At 33.3% G+C, this 18414-nt stretch overlaps 2 protein-coding genes across 2 annotated transcripts in view; both read right to left on the reverse strand.

Moving 5' to 3' along the window:
- Positions 1–18414, reverse strand: part of LOC127731812 (probable E3 ubiquitin-protein ligase MID2) — a 227352-nt gene that overhangs the window by 171001 nt on the left and 37937 nt on the right. The window lies entirely within an intron of this gene.
- Positions 13560–16427, reverse strand: LOC127731594 (uncharacterized). The gene is made up of 2 exons (XM_052240341.1): positions 14136–16427; positions 13560–13771 (listed from the first exon to the last, which is right to left on the reverse strand). Exon 1 carries the CDS (start codon positions 16360–16362, stop codon positions 14449–14451), a length of 1914 nt encoding a protein of 637 aa, XP_052096301.1. The 5' UTR covers positions 16363–16427; the 3' UTR covers positions 13560–13771; positions 14136–14448.

Genomic DNA, 18414 nt, shown 5'->3' on the forward strand with positions numbered 1-18414 from the left:
TATTGCTTATTATGTCATATTAGTATAACGTTTATTGTTTTGTACATAAATCGAATTTTCTATTTTGAATTGTTTTAAATTTTGTTGGGACCTTTGATAGCTTACTATACGATTTTGATTTGGCTCAGTTACGAAGGTCGTAAGGTGACATATAGTTACTAACATCTATGTCATTTACTCTCTGTTTTCTCATTGACGATCATACCACATGTTCTGTCTTTATTCTATTTTTTTTTTTATCTTTATTGGTTTCATTATTAATGAATGGAAGCGTATTCAACCCACCTCAAGTATTATTGTATAGTTTTGTTCATGTAATACAAAGTAGCAATGTAATACATTTAAAAACAGTGTTCCGACATTATATCTACCATATGTTCCTATTTGTATACCAATACTACCATTTGTCATACATTTTCCTATTTTTATACCAAGACTGTCATGTGTCATACATTTTCTTAAAAACTGCGTCAAAGCTATTGAGTATATTAATCGATTTGGCACAAGACACTTATTGACTGAACTTAAAAAACAAAAACAGAAATTAAAAAAAAAGATAATGATATGATACATATTTCAAATAACAGTAAGGAGAGACAATATTTTATTACATTTTTTCATATCATTAAGAACTATGGTTTAAGACAGTAGCAAGTCATACAATTATTCTTAACTTTGAAAATAGATGTGGTCGTACATTATATGTTCCTCTATCCGTCAATGAAAGGAACAAACTTCGAGTTTGAAACAATGGCAAAAATACTTACATTTACGAGACACAGACAACATCATAAAATTCCTAGTCGTCAGTAAAATTACACAGGAAATCAGTTAAACAACATATCATAATAATGCAGAGGTTTGTCACATCTTCAAGCCACGTATACAGCATAATATGTCATTTTACAAGAATGTTATAAAACGAAAATATATAAAAAAAACACGCATATAATTGTAGAAGATTGCTTGACCTAATCGTTCGGGTTTTCAACAGATATCATCTGAATCAAATCAGTTATACAATAGTGTATGACTATTTTGAAGATTGTTAGTTTCAGTATAAGCCTAGATTTGCAAGATAGTATGTCGATTGAGAAGATTGTTATAAAAGAGGAACTCAGGTATAGAACCGAATACAAGCTTGAAGAATGTTAGGTTACAAAGGCAACTAGGAAAACAACAGATTCCAATGTCGAAGACTGTGAGATTACAAAGGAAATCAGATATACAACAGAGCATTCCAATGTTTAGGATTGCAAAAAAAAAAAAACCAAGGAAACTATATATACATCAGAGTATCCCCAAATATTCAAGACTGCAGGTTACCAAGGAATCTAGATATACAAAAGAGTATCCAAATGTCGAAAATTGTTTGATTACCGAGCCAACTAGATATGCAAAAGAGTACCCGAAATGTTAAAAATTGTTAGGTTACAAAGGCAACTATATACTACAGAGTATCTTAAATGTTTAGCATTGTTAGATTACCAAGGCAACTAGATAAGCAAAAGAGTACTCAAAATGTTTAAGATTATCAGATAACTTAGGCAACTATATATACTACAGAGTATCCCAAATGTTGAAGATTGTTCTATTACATAATAGACAACTATAGTTAAACAAAGTATCCCAATTGTTTAAGATGGTAAGATAACTTAAAAAAACAGATATACAACATATTATCCAAACTGTTGAATATTGCTAGATTACTTACGTAACTATATATATACAAAACAGTATCCATCCGTATGTCAAAGATTATAAGAATCCACAAACACTCACAAGTTTTAAGTAAACAGAATTTTAGAAGTTAAACAGTTATAACAAAGTAGTGATAATATATCTGTACATAGCTATCTCCATCAAATATGATACATGACTATCCATACCTTTTTAACTTTTCTTCTTTTTCAGATATTTTGATTATCATGAAAGCATACACTTTTTGCATTATTTGTTGGTTTTTTTTTTGTCGACGGATTTCAGTTATGAAATGTCCAACAACAATAGAAGATAAAACATAACTAGCAAGGCTGGATTGTGCAAATCACTTTTTAAAGCCAATCAGATGCCTAAAATTTAATAGTTCTGACGCCTAATCTCTTCTCCACACATCGTTACAAAACACTGTTAGAACATGGTACAACAAGGCGAATGCTTCTTTTAGCGTACACAAATGTGAATTTTTTTGTAACATGCTATGTTTTATGTGTATGTTCATGATAAAGATTGATAGTGTTGTTGTTATCTAACAAACTTACATTTTATTATTTATAGCATACTGTTGTAATAAAATTATCTATTGATGCATTGAGAACTTATTTAAAGACTAAGGTTCCAACCCCTTCATGCATAGTTGACCTTTGATAAATATGGTTATACTTTTCGACCCCTATTAGTCATACAGGTATGCAGGTGCTAATGAAGTTCTACGTCCTTGTTTTTTTTTTCAATTATTGGATATGAGGGTTCTCCGGCAGCCAAAACTTGCTTCTTTTTTCATATTTTTTTTATTGTGTTGACATGATCTTGAATATCTGGTGGGATTCAGAACATACTGGTTTAGAAGACCGTAAGAGAACACACTAATGTAGGGTTGAACCAGAATGTTGGAAAGTTAACAGCGAAAATAATACTTTAAAAAAATCGTCGCGTACAAGGCGCTTTGAAAGAGGGACGAAAGATACCAGAGGGACAGTCAATTTTGAAGCGTTTCCTGAATTTACCTTTATACACACGTAAGAAACGTTCAATCTAAAGAAAATTTAAAATTTAAGAAGGTTAAATGTTTGATAACTTTATTAGGTACATGACGAAATAGAACATGGAAATAAAAGCCAAATACACCTTCGGTCAACTTCGCTAGAGATTCTTCAGAATTTCTCATTTTTTCAACGGTAAATGTCCGAGAAAAAAGGAGAGGGATATACCAAGGGGACATGCAACACTAATAAGTCGAGAGAAACTGACAATCCAAAGGCAAAAATCCAAATAGCACCAAATTACAAACAAGTTTACATAATCGATATAAAAAGCTGAGAAAAAAACCTCACCAGAAACCTGGGATGATCACAGGTTCTTCGCAAGGATATTAGATTAAAAGAAATGATATATATCCTATCAGCATCGACGTACTGATTATTGAACTGATGATACCCCTGAAACTATCGGAATATACCCCCAACAATGTTAATGCTTAAAGATATGGGTACTAGTTTTTAGTTGGGATTCATAAACAAATCCGTTTATTGAATACAGTTTTCTGTCTTACAATTAAGACAAAATAGCTTGATAGATGTCTGATATTATATCATATGATGGCATACTGGTTGGATCTATTTTAATTATAATGACTCAACAAATGTTTTGAGCTCCCAACGATGATTCTAAATTAAAAAATGCAGTAAGTTTTCTTTGTATCTCTCAATAATGATTATTTTTAAATGCAGGTAATGTTTTTTTCAAGTATGTTCAACAAAATATGCCGAATGAAATTTTGAAAAGAGGCTACTTCAATTGATATCGAACAGATGCTAGATATGGTACAGAAATCTTGTCTTAAAACAGGTCAACAACGGAATACTTACAACGTTGTATCAATATTGTAAGGGTATGTATTGCGTATAAAATTGTCAGCTGTACTTATCTGTTTTATACTCGACACTTACCCGCTGAAAATATAAAAAAATAAACCATGGAATACAGCAAACAATTTAGCAATGAGATATAGAAACAACAGTGGAATTACTTGAATAAGAGGTCAAATGATAGTAGAATATTTTGATGTGGCAGTTATATTTTTTTTCAGATTATTGAACATTATATTTGCTAATGGTCAAGCCAGTGATTTATGAAATTATTAGGTTTTCTGAAATACAAGGGGTATTTTATTTTTCTATTGTCTGTGCCGTTATAACTTGAATGCAAAATCTATTGATGACAATATTGATTTTTCTTTAATGATTCAAAAAATGAGAAGTATCAATGTGTGTGTATTGTAGGCGAGTACGTTTAATGTGTTACACTACTTGATTGGGTACTTTATTACTATTGGTCATGTATTTTCCATTCTATCAATTCTAATTTCTAGATCTTTATAACATGTGAATCAATTTAATGCATTTTGTTTATACAAGGTTAACAATTATTTTTCCATTCTCCATTGATTGGATTTGAGCCACTTCTTCAGTGTTGATATTAAAATAAAAAATTTACATTTAACAGTTGTATGATATGCATATATATTTTGATAACATCACCTTGATTTAGAGATACTATTGATTTCATTGAGCTTCCATTTAGACTTGCGCCAGCTGATGCTTCGGATAAAACATAGTAAGTTGTTTTTGACAATTTGCAAGTGTAGACCATAGCTATTAGATCTCATCTAATGAAATGTAGAAACAAAAAAAATACACCCAACCATAAGGAAAAGTAAAATGCCCGTTTCGATTGTTATAAGCCCTTCCAATGTTTGTGATAACGTAATCAAATACCACCGTCTTTAAAGGCAACAGATATTCAATCATTTGTTGAAGTTACGTATGAAAAAGTAAAATAACAAAAATACCGAACTCCGAGGAAAATTCTAAACGGAAAGTCCGTAAGCAAATGGCAAAATCAAAAGCTCAAACACATCAAACGAATGGAAAACAACTGTCATATTCCTGACTTGGTACAGGCAATTTTGTACATAGAAAAGGTGAATTAAACCTGGTTTGATAGCTAGCTAAACCTCTCACTTGTATGACAGTCGCATAAAATTCCGTTATATTGGCACCGGTGTGTGAACAACACAAACAGACATAATAGGTAAAAATGTCAAAATTAGGGGTACAGCAGTCAACATTGTGTTATAATCTTAATCACTACAAAAAGAAGCAAATATGTCAACAAAGACACATTTATTTAGCAAAAACGAAAGACAAGAATACACAAATTTACCATAGCATAACAACACAATGGCTGGATGTACAAGTACCAAGCCACGTCAAATGGAACACTTCAAAAACAAGCAAATATGTCAACAAAGACAAACAAAAGGAATATAGACAAAGCATATTAGCAAAAACGAAAGACAGGAATACTCTCTTATCTTGTCCACCTGATAAGATTAACATTTTTAATTGATTGGCGGTTGCATAATTTCATGTGACAAATAATAAACAATATTTATTATGTTTACGTTGATTAACTAAAAAAAAACATGTATTAGCATTTATTCATTCAAGGGACATTTGTCTATCAAATATCAGTAACTATGTGTTAAATTTGTCTATCAAATATCAGTAACAATGTGTTGAATTAGTCAATCAAATATCAGTAACTATGTGTTAAACTTGTCTATCAAATATAAGTAACTGGGTGTTAAATTTATCCTATGCATTTGCTTAGGGTTTCCAATTTACATTTGGGAACTATAGTTCAAAAAAGGAGAAATGTTGATATTCTGCTAGATATACGAAAATGTTGATTTAAGTAAAATATATGTTGTTAATAATATTGTAGCTCCTACACCAATTTACAAAACACTGTGTATGAAATGGTAATTAAAGTTGTGATGTGTGAAGTATAACCCACATGTGTTGAGTTGACTGACATTCAATGTCATCCAGCTTATTTAATTTCAGGGTCTGAATTTTCATGTATATTCATCGTTAAAAAATTTGCCATTCACTTACAATATTTTTTTTTTTTTTTTTTTTCAAATTTATTGCGTCCGGAGCGCTTTTCTGAATTTGTCTCAACTCAAACCTAATGATTTGAAAGCAAGTAATGTGGAAAAAAGGAAACAACCGTTGGAAGCTATATGAACTAAAATAATAATCAGACGACATCTCTGGTCAATTTTGTCATAAGGAATTGGAACCTTATTTTCTTAGAGCATTTCTTACTCTGAAGCTTCGACTTTATAGATGCTAGTTCAGACTTGATATCCTGTTTCAACTTAGTGAACTCTGGAAATAGATCCAGTACTGATTGCTCTAGCTGCAGGGCGGGTCGTCCCAGGAAGTTCAGAGCGAATATTGCAGCAAATATGTGAACTATCAGTTCCATGACCTGTGTTGTGAGGTGATGCAGGTGGTACAGTGATGTTAAAAAAACGAGGTTTAAAGCTGAAATAAAAGTGTTATACATTATTTGACAACACATTATACACAGTATATTCTCTAGGTTAGACCATGTAGACATGCAGGTATAAGAACTGACTTTATATTGATGTTTAACTGAAAAAAATATCAGAAAATAACTTTGCAACGGACTTGAACTTGTATCATACGATCTCGTTTCATGTCTGTTTTGATTAAGAAAATGTAAAACGAAAAACTTATTGATGACGTCACAATGCAATCAGTTATGACCCCAAAGAAAACTAAGCGTTTGCATTAAATGTACATTTTTGTAAATATAACAATTAAAAGATATGGCATGATTGTCAATGAAACAACTCTCCTCAAGAGACCAAATGACATATAAATTAACATCAAAAGGTCATCGAATGGCCTTCAACAATGATCAAAACCCATACTGCATAGTCAGCTATAAAAGACCCAGAAATGATAAATGCAAAACAATTCAAACGAAAACACTATCGGCCTGATAAATGCATAAAATAATGAACGAAAAACAAATATAACATGTATAATATATAGCAACAAATGACAACCACTGAATTACAGGCTCTTGACTTGGGACAGACACATACATAATGTGGCGGGATTAAACTAGTTTGAAGGCGCCCCCTAGTTTAAAGCCAATAACAACTAATAAAATATCATTCATCTTAGACTCAAAGACTTCATGTTTAGGCAAAATATATAGTTTTTCGTTTTTTTTTTCTCTCTCTCATATATATATATATTTTTTTTTGAAAACTTAAAATTTCAGAGGTTCATTTCGTACATCGTTTAAAACTCAGCACATGTTATTAAGCAATAAGAGTACACAATTAAACATTATCAGTTGGCTTTCTGTTTGACGTTTTCACTATACTCTATTAATAATGTTTACATTAGTTAAATTTTAAAAATGCATCAACCTATATCAGTTACCAACAATAACCCGTTTGTTGTTTAAATAATTGTCAGGCATTTTTTTTTTAACTTGTTTTGTTTTAATTCTGCATTTCCTGACTACTTGTATAAAATTAATAACGTTGGCACAAATCTTGTAGCCCATGTTTTCTGGTAATGTGCTGTTGTGATGAAATAGAGGTTCCTTTAGGATAAAAGTTTCACTAGGGACAGATATTATGGCCCAATTGTGTATAACAAAGCTTTCATTGGAACCTCTATTACGCACAACAAATATACGTTGACACCACGAGTTTATGTATTAAAAAAAACCCCAAGAAAAACGGAGTACGGAGTAAGGAGTCTTCGATAGTTTACTTGAAGATCATAATGTTAAATTTGGGTGCCGAAACTATCACCACTGGGGTCTGTTGTTCAACTTGTCGATAGTGCTAATGAGTCGTAAAATTTTCCTAATCATTGGATTAGAATTAATCATATGATTAGTGTGTTGTTCGTTAATTTTAACGCGTTGTATAAAATGCTAAAACTGTCGTTTAATATAATCAACCTCATGAGGGTGTATTAAATTTTAATCATATGATTAAAACATCAAACATGGCTGCTGTAGCAATGCGAACATTGGTGTGTGCTCGAAAAATGAGATGTATCCCCTCAAAAAGGGAATTTAGCAATGATCAGCTATGAAAGCTCTTTAGATTTGAAAAAAAAAAACAACACAATAGATGTGTTAGGAGTTGAGTTGAAACATAAATTGGAAACAGATTAGACAAGATAGTTTGAAGGATCGAACGGACACATATAATAGTCATCCGATAACAGAAAGAAATTGCACTTATCGACAGTTATTCGGTTGTATGTTACTGCTTACCGAGCAGTGTTGATTTTAAAATGCTAAAGACGGGCAACATTATTGTGCGGTATCATTTAACAGATTATGACGAGCAAGCTTTTATAAATAATAAAGGTTACCATAGCATTAATGTACAGGCCATAATTGATTTCCAAAGCAAGTCTTTGTTAATTTTCCCGCTTTTTTTTAAGTTCAAATTTTAGCACATTTAGTAGCGCCCTTGACTTAACTGCTTGCGCAGGTAAATTTAAATGGATAAATTCGGCCCTCAGATAGCTCGGACCAAACAATATTAATATTTTTTCGTAGTTTTATTTTATCACACCGCTATTTATTTTCATTTGGGAAAAATTATGAGCTTGAAGAGGATAAAAATATTTATAATGAAAATTTGCTCTAGTAAGTGTTTTATGTCAGTGATTAAGTATACTATTCAGATATAGTGAATAAAAAGTCTCACCATATTTCACAGTTGACACGATATACAAAAACAAGCACCTGTTATTCAGAATTTGGAAAACCTAAGTTCAGAGAGTCAGGGATTTTTCAAAACAGGAACAGTTATACTGGTCCTAGTTCAAAAGAAGTCAGAGGCTGATTTGGGGAGGGGGGAGGGGGCTCCCCCTCCGTTGATTATTTAGGGAATTACTGAAGCATGACTAGAGCGGGCCACCTCTTAGGCAGTCAGTGACCCCCTCCCTTATGAAAATGATAAAATCCGCCACTAGAAGTTTTATACCGCGTGAGGTGAGAGGTAGGGGGCCTATAACTAGTACCTTCAGGAAGCAAAACACTTTCCAATCATTCATATCGCCAATATATGTTTTTTTTTAAAACTGAACACTGCTTCTCCCATGTCTCTGGTAAAGAGCCCAAGTTCCGATTAAGATATGATGAAATATAAATTGCAGCAAAATCATTGATCATTATAATAGCATATAGTATCCATCATATACATTTCACCATATAATATTCTATCGTTATGTGAGTAAAAATTGTTAAAATTGAGATACAAAATAAAGAGTAAAAAAAAACGTCGATTTTATTTCCTTTGACGTCGTTATCTGAAAATGTGATTTTGAAAAATAAAACATATAACATTGACATATAATAAATTTGATATATTACCTCCGTGAAATTACATACCATTGATATATATGACATTTCAGAATAGTTACCCATACCAGCGGGACGTCTGTGTGTATCTACATATAGGAAGAGAACCCCCACTCCTTGTATATATTAATCTTTCTGTATGTGTCTGTCCCAAGTCAGGAGCCTACAATTAAGTGGTTGTCGTTTGTTGCTGTATATCATATTTGTTTTTCGTTTATTGTTTTGTACATTTATCATGGCGTTAGTTTTCTCTTTGAAATATTTAACAACGAAAGCGTCATTCCAGGGCCTTTTGTAGCTGACTTTTTTGAAGGCGGTAAGGTGACCTATAGTTGTTAACTTCTACAGCATTTGGTCTTTAGTATACGTATAGAGAGTTACTGCATGTACAATCATAACATATCTTCTTATTTCTATATTAACGCACCCCGCGTGAATATCTGATACCCAATATATATCATAGTGTCGGATAGTTGTATTCGATCTTTTTTTTTTATTGTTTGTAACTTAAAAAATTACTTGTTCAGGATTTTGTTAAGAAATGTAACGAACAAGTCGTAAATTCATTTTGATAAAAACCAAACTATGCCGTATGATTAACAATTTATGTTATTGTTCATAGTTATGAATATATTTTCACCATCCTTAACAATCATCTAAAATGTTATCTTGGCATGCCATACTTGATAAAAATGCGGACGTGAAAGAAAGCACTCTTCGTCAACGCTGATTACATTCCTTGGATGTAATATTACGATAATTTCATCATTTATCAAACAAAATACCTGGAATCTGTATCGAGTTGTACTAAATGAACAACAGAAATTACAGGTTTTTGAAGGACTCGTCATCATATTGCTAAATAAATTTAACAAAGACTTCAAATTATCTGCTATCAACACTCAAATTCCGTGAAACTAAAAGATAAACTTTATACAACCAACACGGTAACAACTTAAATAAGAGATTAGCCTACCGAGGACAAACACTGACAATTTTCCAAGTTGGAACAGCCCTTGCTGCATGGTAAAATTAGTTTGAACAAAGATTAAAACATTTTATAGAAATAAAATTTTACTTAATGAATGCAATTTGTTTGGGATTTTTTCTACGATCACTTAGGTCCATCATTTCAGATAACAACTTCTGTGAACAAACAAATGAAAATGTTTGGGCCTAATCCATTGTAGTCATGATCTGTAATGGGTGAATGGAGATGTTTATTATTGCAAAATGTACCCTAAAGCACATTTTGTTAAACAGAATGCATTAATTTCTGCATTTCTTAAATCATTTTCCACTTCAAGCACATTTAATTTTAACTCCAACAGACAATTTTGATGAATCTAAACTATGCATATATTACCATACAAAATATGAACATGTTATACGATATATATTCAATCATATATATTTGGCACCCAAAAACTGGGTAAAAAGAAATATGTTATAATCTAAAACAGAAAAGGAAGTTATAGGTCCTGGTTTACAATGCATTGTGGGAAACACTTGCTAATTAGCCAAAATTAATCATATGATTAAAAATCAAAACAGTGATTAACTAATACAATGATTATAATCAGTTGAACAACACAATGTAATCATTGTATTTACTAGTCATGCGATTAACTTTTAACGACTCGTTAAAAATAATCATATGATTAGTTAAACGCCAATTTACCACTGTACATGTAGTAAGTTTTTTTACTTTTGTGTTCTTCAGTCCTTACATTGATATTTTGTTTCAAATAAATTAAAACATAACTTAATATGTATGACTATACTACATGTACGATACGTATGTTACTTGCATTTTACAAGGTCTTATGACATGTGCTCTTAAAATACATATAATTATGATTTATTCATGAGTTTCAATTGACTTTGAAACATTTTTCAGTATTTAGAGTACTTTTAGATATCTGCCTTCCGTTGTCTTTTGTTGTTGTTGGGTAATGTGCGTGTGTTAATAAGTGCCGATTTGTTTAATCAACCCTTTGAACTGATTTTCCTAGTTTTTTGTTGTGATGTTACACCAATATCTCGGGTTATGGGTTGTACAACCCGCCACATTCTGTATGTGTTTGTCAACAGTCAGGAGCCCGTGATTTAATGATTCGAATACTATTAAACTAACATTGACAAAACCAGCAACATTAAGGAATGAATTCTACCCCAGTGCTAGGTAAATCTTTAATATTTCCCACTCCACTTTGAATGCCTATATTTTATTTTAGAAAACTAGCAATTTTAAAGCTGCCAAGTGCAAGTAACAATCTTTTATTTTGCAAAAGAGCTAAACACTTTTTTTTTCTAGTATAATATATCTGCTAAGAACGAAAGATATTTAGAAACAAATGTAATCAAATCACAAAAACTCGGTCATATTACAAAAGCACAACTTTATCTGAAACAAAACTCAATCAAAGAATACTACTAGATGTTGCAATTATTTTATCTGCTGAGTCTCAAAACTGTAACTAGTATTTAAATATCATAAACATTCTACTGTTTACGTTAGTTTAACTCCACACATCCTTATTTGTATTTTTACTGTACCTTGTATCTGTAGTGAAATATACCTGGGATCACTATGAACAATAGAATGATCGTTGTGCAGCTTTTTTATTTTATATACGCCTACCAAATTAATCAGAAAAAAACAATCATGTGAAAATATTTTATCCTGAAGGACGATAGTACTTGTACGTTCCACAGGCGAATAACGCATGAAACAGACTTTCTAAAAGTCATCAGGTTGATTTTATCAAGTGGAGACTTATTATCATCAGATAAAGGATACCCTTGGTGTGATCATAATTAATTGTTAGCCTTTTGAGTCAAGTACTTAATACTTGACAATGAAACATAGACTGAGATGTTTATTCGTATAGAAAAACTTCAAACGTTGAATGATGATGAATATTTTAATAGATGTCATTCTTTAATTAGTTGTTTGATATACTTATTCAAGACATCAATGAAAATTAATTCATGTTGTAGCAATATCATTTACAAAATATACTTAGCCCTAGTCAATCATAGTTATCCAGAAATACAGCCCGATCAACATTATTGTATGAAAATTATCCGAAATGCATTATTCATCACCCTTTCGTTTCACAAAAGTCTTTAAATTTTAACTGAAAGTCACATATAAAAAGTCAATGTTGTTACATGTACTAGCGTCAATTTTACATATTCTGCAGCATGCATTCAAATCAAGAAATCTTGATGATTCAAATTATCAATTTGTTTGAAGATTTTTGGGCAAATATTAATTAGTTAATACCTAACACTACAGGGAGATAACTCTGTAAAATATTAAGTAGTTTAATCGATAGATAATGATGAATGAGAAGGACATTCTTGTAAACATTAAAACATTAACATCATTTTTTTTAGGTACAAATTAACTTACTGAGGTTTCAATTCCCGCAGGCAAAGTTGACCTCAGATGGATTTGGCTATTTTAGGTACTTTTGGTCATATAGCTCTTCAACTGTTTCGGTTCTTAAACACCCGTGGCTTTCAAATATTTGGCTTTGAGTGTCTTGATGAAGGTTAATCCAGAAAAGCGCTTCACACGCATTGATTTTTGTAGCACTGGGTCGATACCTTTGCTGGAGGACTATTAGTCCCCAATGGTATTACCAGCTCAGTAGTCAGTACTTCGGTACTCACATGATTTAAAACAAACATTTCTAAAATTGTTCATTTATAAATTTTAAATTATAAAAAAAACGGAGGTTTCAACTCCCTCAGGCAAAGTTGACCTTAAGATGGATCTGGCTATTTTTTAAGTATAATTGTATTTGTTAACAAAAACAAAAAGGTGGAAGATACGAAATGACAAAAAAAGTAGTTGAGAAAAGGGCAAACAGATGACATAACATGATGAACGACGAGAAGAAAAATCACAGGCGTGAATGAAGCATATTTCATATATCAATTCACGGAAACATAAAAAAAATGGCTCTGTCATATAATCAGTATGCAATTCGTGTTATCAGATAGACGATAATTTTCCTGCTCACGATTTCGCTCCTGTTACACTATTTTCACAACATGACATTACTCATCTAGAAAAGCAGACAAGGGTTTCGATAAACAAGTTTAACACCATACAATGTATTTGGGCCTGTTATATTATACGCACAAAATAAAAGTTCTAGCAAGTACAAGTATAAAACATCCACCGGACAATAAAAAAAATAGTTGCCACTGGATGATAAACAAACAACAATCGATCACTTAAATCCTATGTTTAAATCAATATATCTGGGTTGTTTTCATATCCAGTTTGATATAAACCTATATGTAAGGGTAAAGATGTGTTTTTGTTTTTGTTTAGTATTTGAATTAATATATATGACATAACTATTCATAAAGAAAGGGACACTAGCTTTGCAAAGTAGGACATATACACAGGTTATCAATCTTAAAGAGATTAGACATGTAAAATAGTAATTAGCTAATATGTTGGGAAGATAACTGGAATAATTAATCCAAGGATATGTTAGATTATACGTCACTAAAACGCCAACCTGACTGTGTTGGCTAGAAACTTAGGGTGTGGAAATATACTAAGGCAAATGCGTATTCCAGAGAAAGTTTATTAATCTTTATTATATCCAGTGAACACAGTAAACACAGTGATATATTCTAATAAAGTTCAATACGTCATAATACGTTCCATATTTAATTCCTCAATACGAATACGTTCCATACAAATACGTCATACTCTAAATACGGTAAATACGATTTACTGAAAAGAAAACAGAAAAATACTGTCATTCACTTGAATAATAAAAGTTCAAAACATGCAAAATACATGTTATCCAGAGAACAATAAACAAATGTATATATACCAAAAATTGTAAACATCTTGTTTTACCCAGTGAAAATACATAAAAACAATATTAACCACAAATCAATGAAACATCATTGACACAAAAATCTAATTATCGATTCGCACTTTACAACCTGTGAAATATCTATTTATAGAAATACAACATGCGTCTGAGAGGACTTTGACAATTATATTCACTGAATAAAGTTCTTAAATTATGCAATACAACTCAGACAAGTTACGGAAGGTTTATACAATAATTTCAATACAAAAAACTCACCAAATTAGAAATATTTCCACAAAATTTCAACACAGATTTTGTCAAGTTATTGGCGTCATTTTCATTCGGAACTCTCTAATAATCACTGTACATGAATAGTGAATCGACAAAAATATGTTTATGAAATTGACATTACATACCAGCTCCCTAATTGTATAGCCAGTGCGGAACAATTACACCTAAATCAGCAATAAAAAATATGCATCTCAACAAAATAAGCAAAATTATGTAACAATAGTGTTCATAACGTTTGAGTTCACTTTCTACAACTAACTAAAGTTCTTGGACTAATATTAGATTGACAAGATAAATGTTAATCAAGTTCTAAAAGAGTACACAATTTATCTACCGGACGAGTAAGTACATTGTTTCCGATCTTTACTTTCACTTGACGCACGAGTCCGTTGCGGTCTGGAATTATTTCATTAATCCGCCCCATGGGCCATGAATTTCTCGGAGCATTTGAGTCAACCACAATCACAATGTCCCCAACCATTAAATTTCTCCTCTGTTTATGCCATTTCTGACGTTCTTGTAACATGGGAAGGTACTCTCGAACCCAACGACTCCAGAATAGATTTGCAATGTACTGAATTTGTCTCCATTTTCGACGGCAATAATTGTCTGTTTTACTGAATAGTCCAGGAGGTAAGTACGCTTTGCGTTTCATAAGCAACAGATGATTTGGCGTCAGCGCTTCCAAATCACTTGGGTCATCTGAATTCATCGTAATCGGTCTACTATTGAGAGTTGATTCTATCTCACAAAAAACTGTATTCAGACCGTCATCGTCTAAAACTTGTTCTCTAATAACACTATTCATTGTCTTGCGTACACTTCTGATCAACCTCTCCCATACACCTCCGAAATGCGAACCTGCCGGAGGATTAAACTGCCAATCTATGTTCTTTTGTAGCATCGCACTCTCAATCTGATTCAAATTCCATTCACTTAATGCGCTCTTAAGTTCGCGCTCTGCGCCAACGAAGTTCGTGCCGTTGTCAGATCTGATCTTTTCTACTTGACCACGACGAGCAATGAATCGTCGTAAAACGTTAATATATGAACTAGTATCTAAAGATGCAGCTACCTCCAAGTGAATAGCTCTACTAGACAGGCAAGTAAAAATCGCACCATAGCGTTTGATACGACATCTACGTTGTTTTACTTCGAAAGGACCAAAATAATCTACTCCTACTCTCGAGAAAGGTGGTTCATCCGGCGTAATACGATCTGATGGCAAATTAGCCATCTTTTGTTCACCTACGGGCGCACTTAAGCGACGACACACAACACATTTTGATATCAATTTTCTCACAGCTGAGGGTGCATTTATCAACCAATAAGTTTCACGAAGGTGAGCTAGCAAATGATTTCTACCACTGTGTTGTAAATCAATGTGTATTTGTCTAAGAATCAATTCAGAGATGTGGTGACCCTTTGGTAATATAATCGGATGTTTACAGTTTTCCGGCATTTTTGACTCTATTAAACGTCCTCCTACACGTAAAAGATCGCCATCTAAAACTGGGTCGAGTTTCCGGATATTACTTGTAGCCTTGACTGTTCGGTTACTGGAAAGAGTGTTAATCTCATCAGTGAATTCGTGTCTCTGCACATAAACAAGAATTGAATGTTCGGCGTCTTTTAAATCCTGAAATGATATTCGTTTAGTACAATCTTTCGAATCCGATTCTTTAACGAGTGTCATTTTGTTATCTTGTTTCTTATTACTGACACGTCTAAGTAACTCCTTACGAACTTTAAGTATCCACGCTACACTTCGCTTTAACGACATCCAAGATGAGTAATACGCGATAAGTTTCTCGACTCCCAAAGAATTGTCGTCTGGAATTTCGGTTTTAATGATTGTTCGCACAGTTGCTTGTTTAACTTCAGGGTCGTTTGCACATATTGTCCCATGATTTTCTGACGATGGCTTCGGCCAAAAGTCCTCATCTTTCCATAGAAAGTCAGGTGCAACGATCCAATTACGTTTTTTCATTTCAGAAGAAGTAAGACCCCTTGAAGCATGGTCTGCTGGATTAAGCTTGGTGTTCACATAACGCCAATTATCGGTAAAAGAACCTTCATGAATTACAGCGAGTCTATTTGCTACAAAAGTCTGAAATCTAGCATCTTCATTCAAGATGTATCGTAGAACTGACATACTGTCCGTCCAAAATATAGACCGATCAATTGGTATTTCTAACTCATTTAACAACATTTTGTTCGTACGGACGGCCACAGTAGCAGCAGTTAGTTCAAGTCGTGGGACTGTTATCGTCTTCAGTGGTGTTTCGCGTGCTTTTCCCATCACAAATGAACAATGAATTTCACCGAAAGCATTTTCTAAACGAAGATATGTAACAGTACCGTATCCGCTTTCGCTTGCGTCTGAGAAATGATGTAACTGAGCATTCTTTATTTCTCCATATTTTTCTGGTCGTAAGCACCTATCTACTTTGAAATCTGAAAGTTCATGTAAATCTTGGAACCATAACGAAAACAAAGATTCTAATTTCGGTGGAATTGGGTCATCCCAATCCAGGCGAAGCCTACACAATTCTTGAAGTATCATCTTACCACGAAGAACAAATGGTGCAAGAAATCCTAAGGGGTCGTAAACGCTACTAACCATCGACAAAATGCCTCTTCTAGTTTTAGGTTGTTCCTTTACTGAAATTTTGAAACGAAAAGTATCTGTTTCAGCGCACCATTGAATGCCCAATGCCCTATCGATGGGAAGTGTATCTTGATCCAAGTCTAAGTCCTTGATACCAACCGCCATATCCGAAATTGGTATTGATCGCATTACTTCTCTGTTATTACTGATCCATTTCGCGATCCTAAATCCACCACGACTCAAAAGAGACTGTAGATCTTGAACTAAGCACACCGCTTCACTAACGTTTTTTGTAGACTTGAGACAATCATCAACGTAGAAATTACGTAGCACAGTGTTTATTACTTCTTCATTAAACTGTCCGTTACAATCTTCGGTAGTTTTTCTAAGTGCAAAGTTCACGCAGCTAGGCGAAGATGTCGCGCCAAATAGATGAACATTCATTTGATATTCTGTTGGTTTCTTTCGAGAGTCTCCACCTTGCCACCACAAAAATCGAAGATAATTTGCATCTTCAGACGGTACGCGCACCTGGTGAAACATGCTGTCTATATCGCCCATTATTGCGATTTCATCTTGTCTAAACCTTATCAAAGTTCCAATTAAAGTATTTGTCAGATTAGGACCCTGAAGTAATCGCTCGTTCAGGGATGTACCTTGAAATTTAGCCGCACAATCAAACACGACTCTTATTTTCTTCTTTCTAGGGTGGAAAACTCCATGATGACGCAAAAACCACACATCATTGTCTTTCTTCGCTAAGTCGTCAATGGAAACCTCTGTAGCGAATCCATCGCCGATAACCTTGTTCATAAAGGTAACATACTCATCACGGAATGTTTCGTCTCTTTCAAAACGTCTAGAAAGTAGCATTAATCTCTGTTCCGCTTGTCGCCTGTTATTCGGCATTTTGTTATCCTTTGACTTGAACGGTAAATTCACGACGTAATGTCCGTCTTTTAACATAATTGACTTCGAAACAAGTTCTAAAAATCTACGGTCCTCCTTCGAAGGAGCAACAACATCGTCGATTGTTTTCTCATTGAAGTCATGGTTGAACTGATTCCTAATTTGATCTTCCAGCGGAACACTTGTAGCGTCGATACGGTTACAAGAAGCGACCTTGCATGGCTTATCATCAGTAGACACGTTTAAAGGGCCATTGATTACCCAACCTAGCAAAGTTTCTACAGCAAATGGACCATTTCCTATACTTGGAACAACATTCCACGGTTCCATAGCTTTTGGTACATTGATTCCGATTAACAAACCAATGTGATCACTTTCGATCCTTTGTAATGGTATATCTCGTAAATGTGACCACTTCTGAATATTCTCAATAAAAACTATGTCATTACTAGTAACTGGTAGAGTTTCCTGCGAAAATACCGGTGGTAGACTAATTACATCATTACCGCACAAGTTGCTGATTTCCAAACCTGTGACCACATAGCAATCATGGACGGCACTTTGTCCCATAGTAACCAAACTGAGTTTCGTTTTCTTACCTTCTATATTAAGGCTACGAATAATGTTTTCTGTGCAGAAAGTTGCAGTACTGCCTGTATCAAGAAAAGCATAAGTCTCAATGTAGTTGTCACTGTTAATTGATTTGACCCTGACTGGCAATATCGGCAGCGCCTGGCGAAGGCT

This window comes from Mytilus californianus, unplaced genomic scaffold, assembly GCF_021869535.1.
Source record: "Mytilus californianus isolate M0D057914Y unplaced genomic scaffold, xbMytCali1.0.p SCAF_20, whole genome shotgun sequence".
NCBI lineage: Eukaryota > Metazoa > Mollusca > Bivalvia > Mytilida > Mytilidae > Mytilus > Mytilus californianus.

Coding starts and splice junctions, on each gene's coding strand:
- LOC127731594 (XM_052240341.1), bottom strand. CDS start 16,362: ATGTTGTTAAATGAGTTAGAAATACCAATTGATCGGTCTATATTTTGG.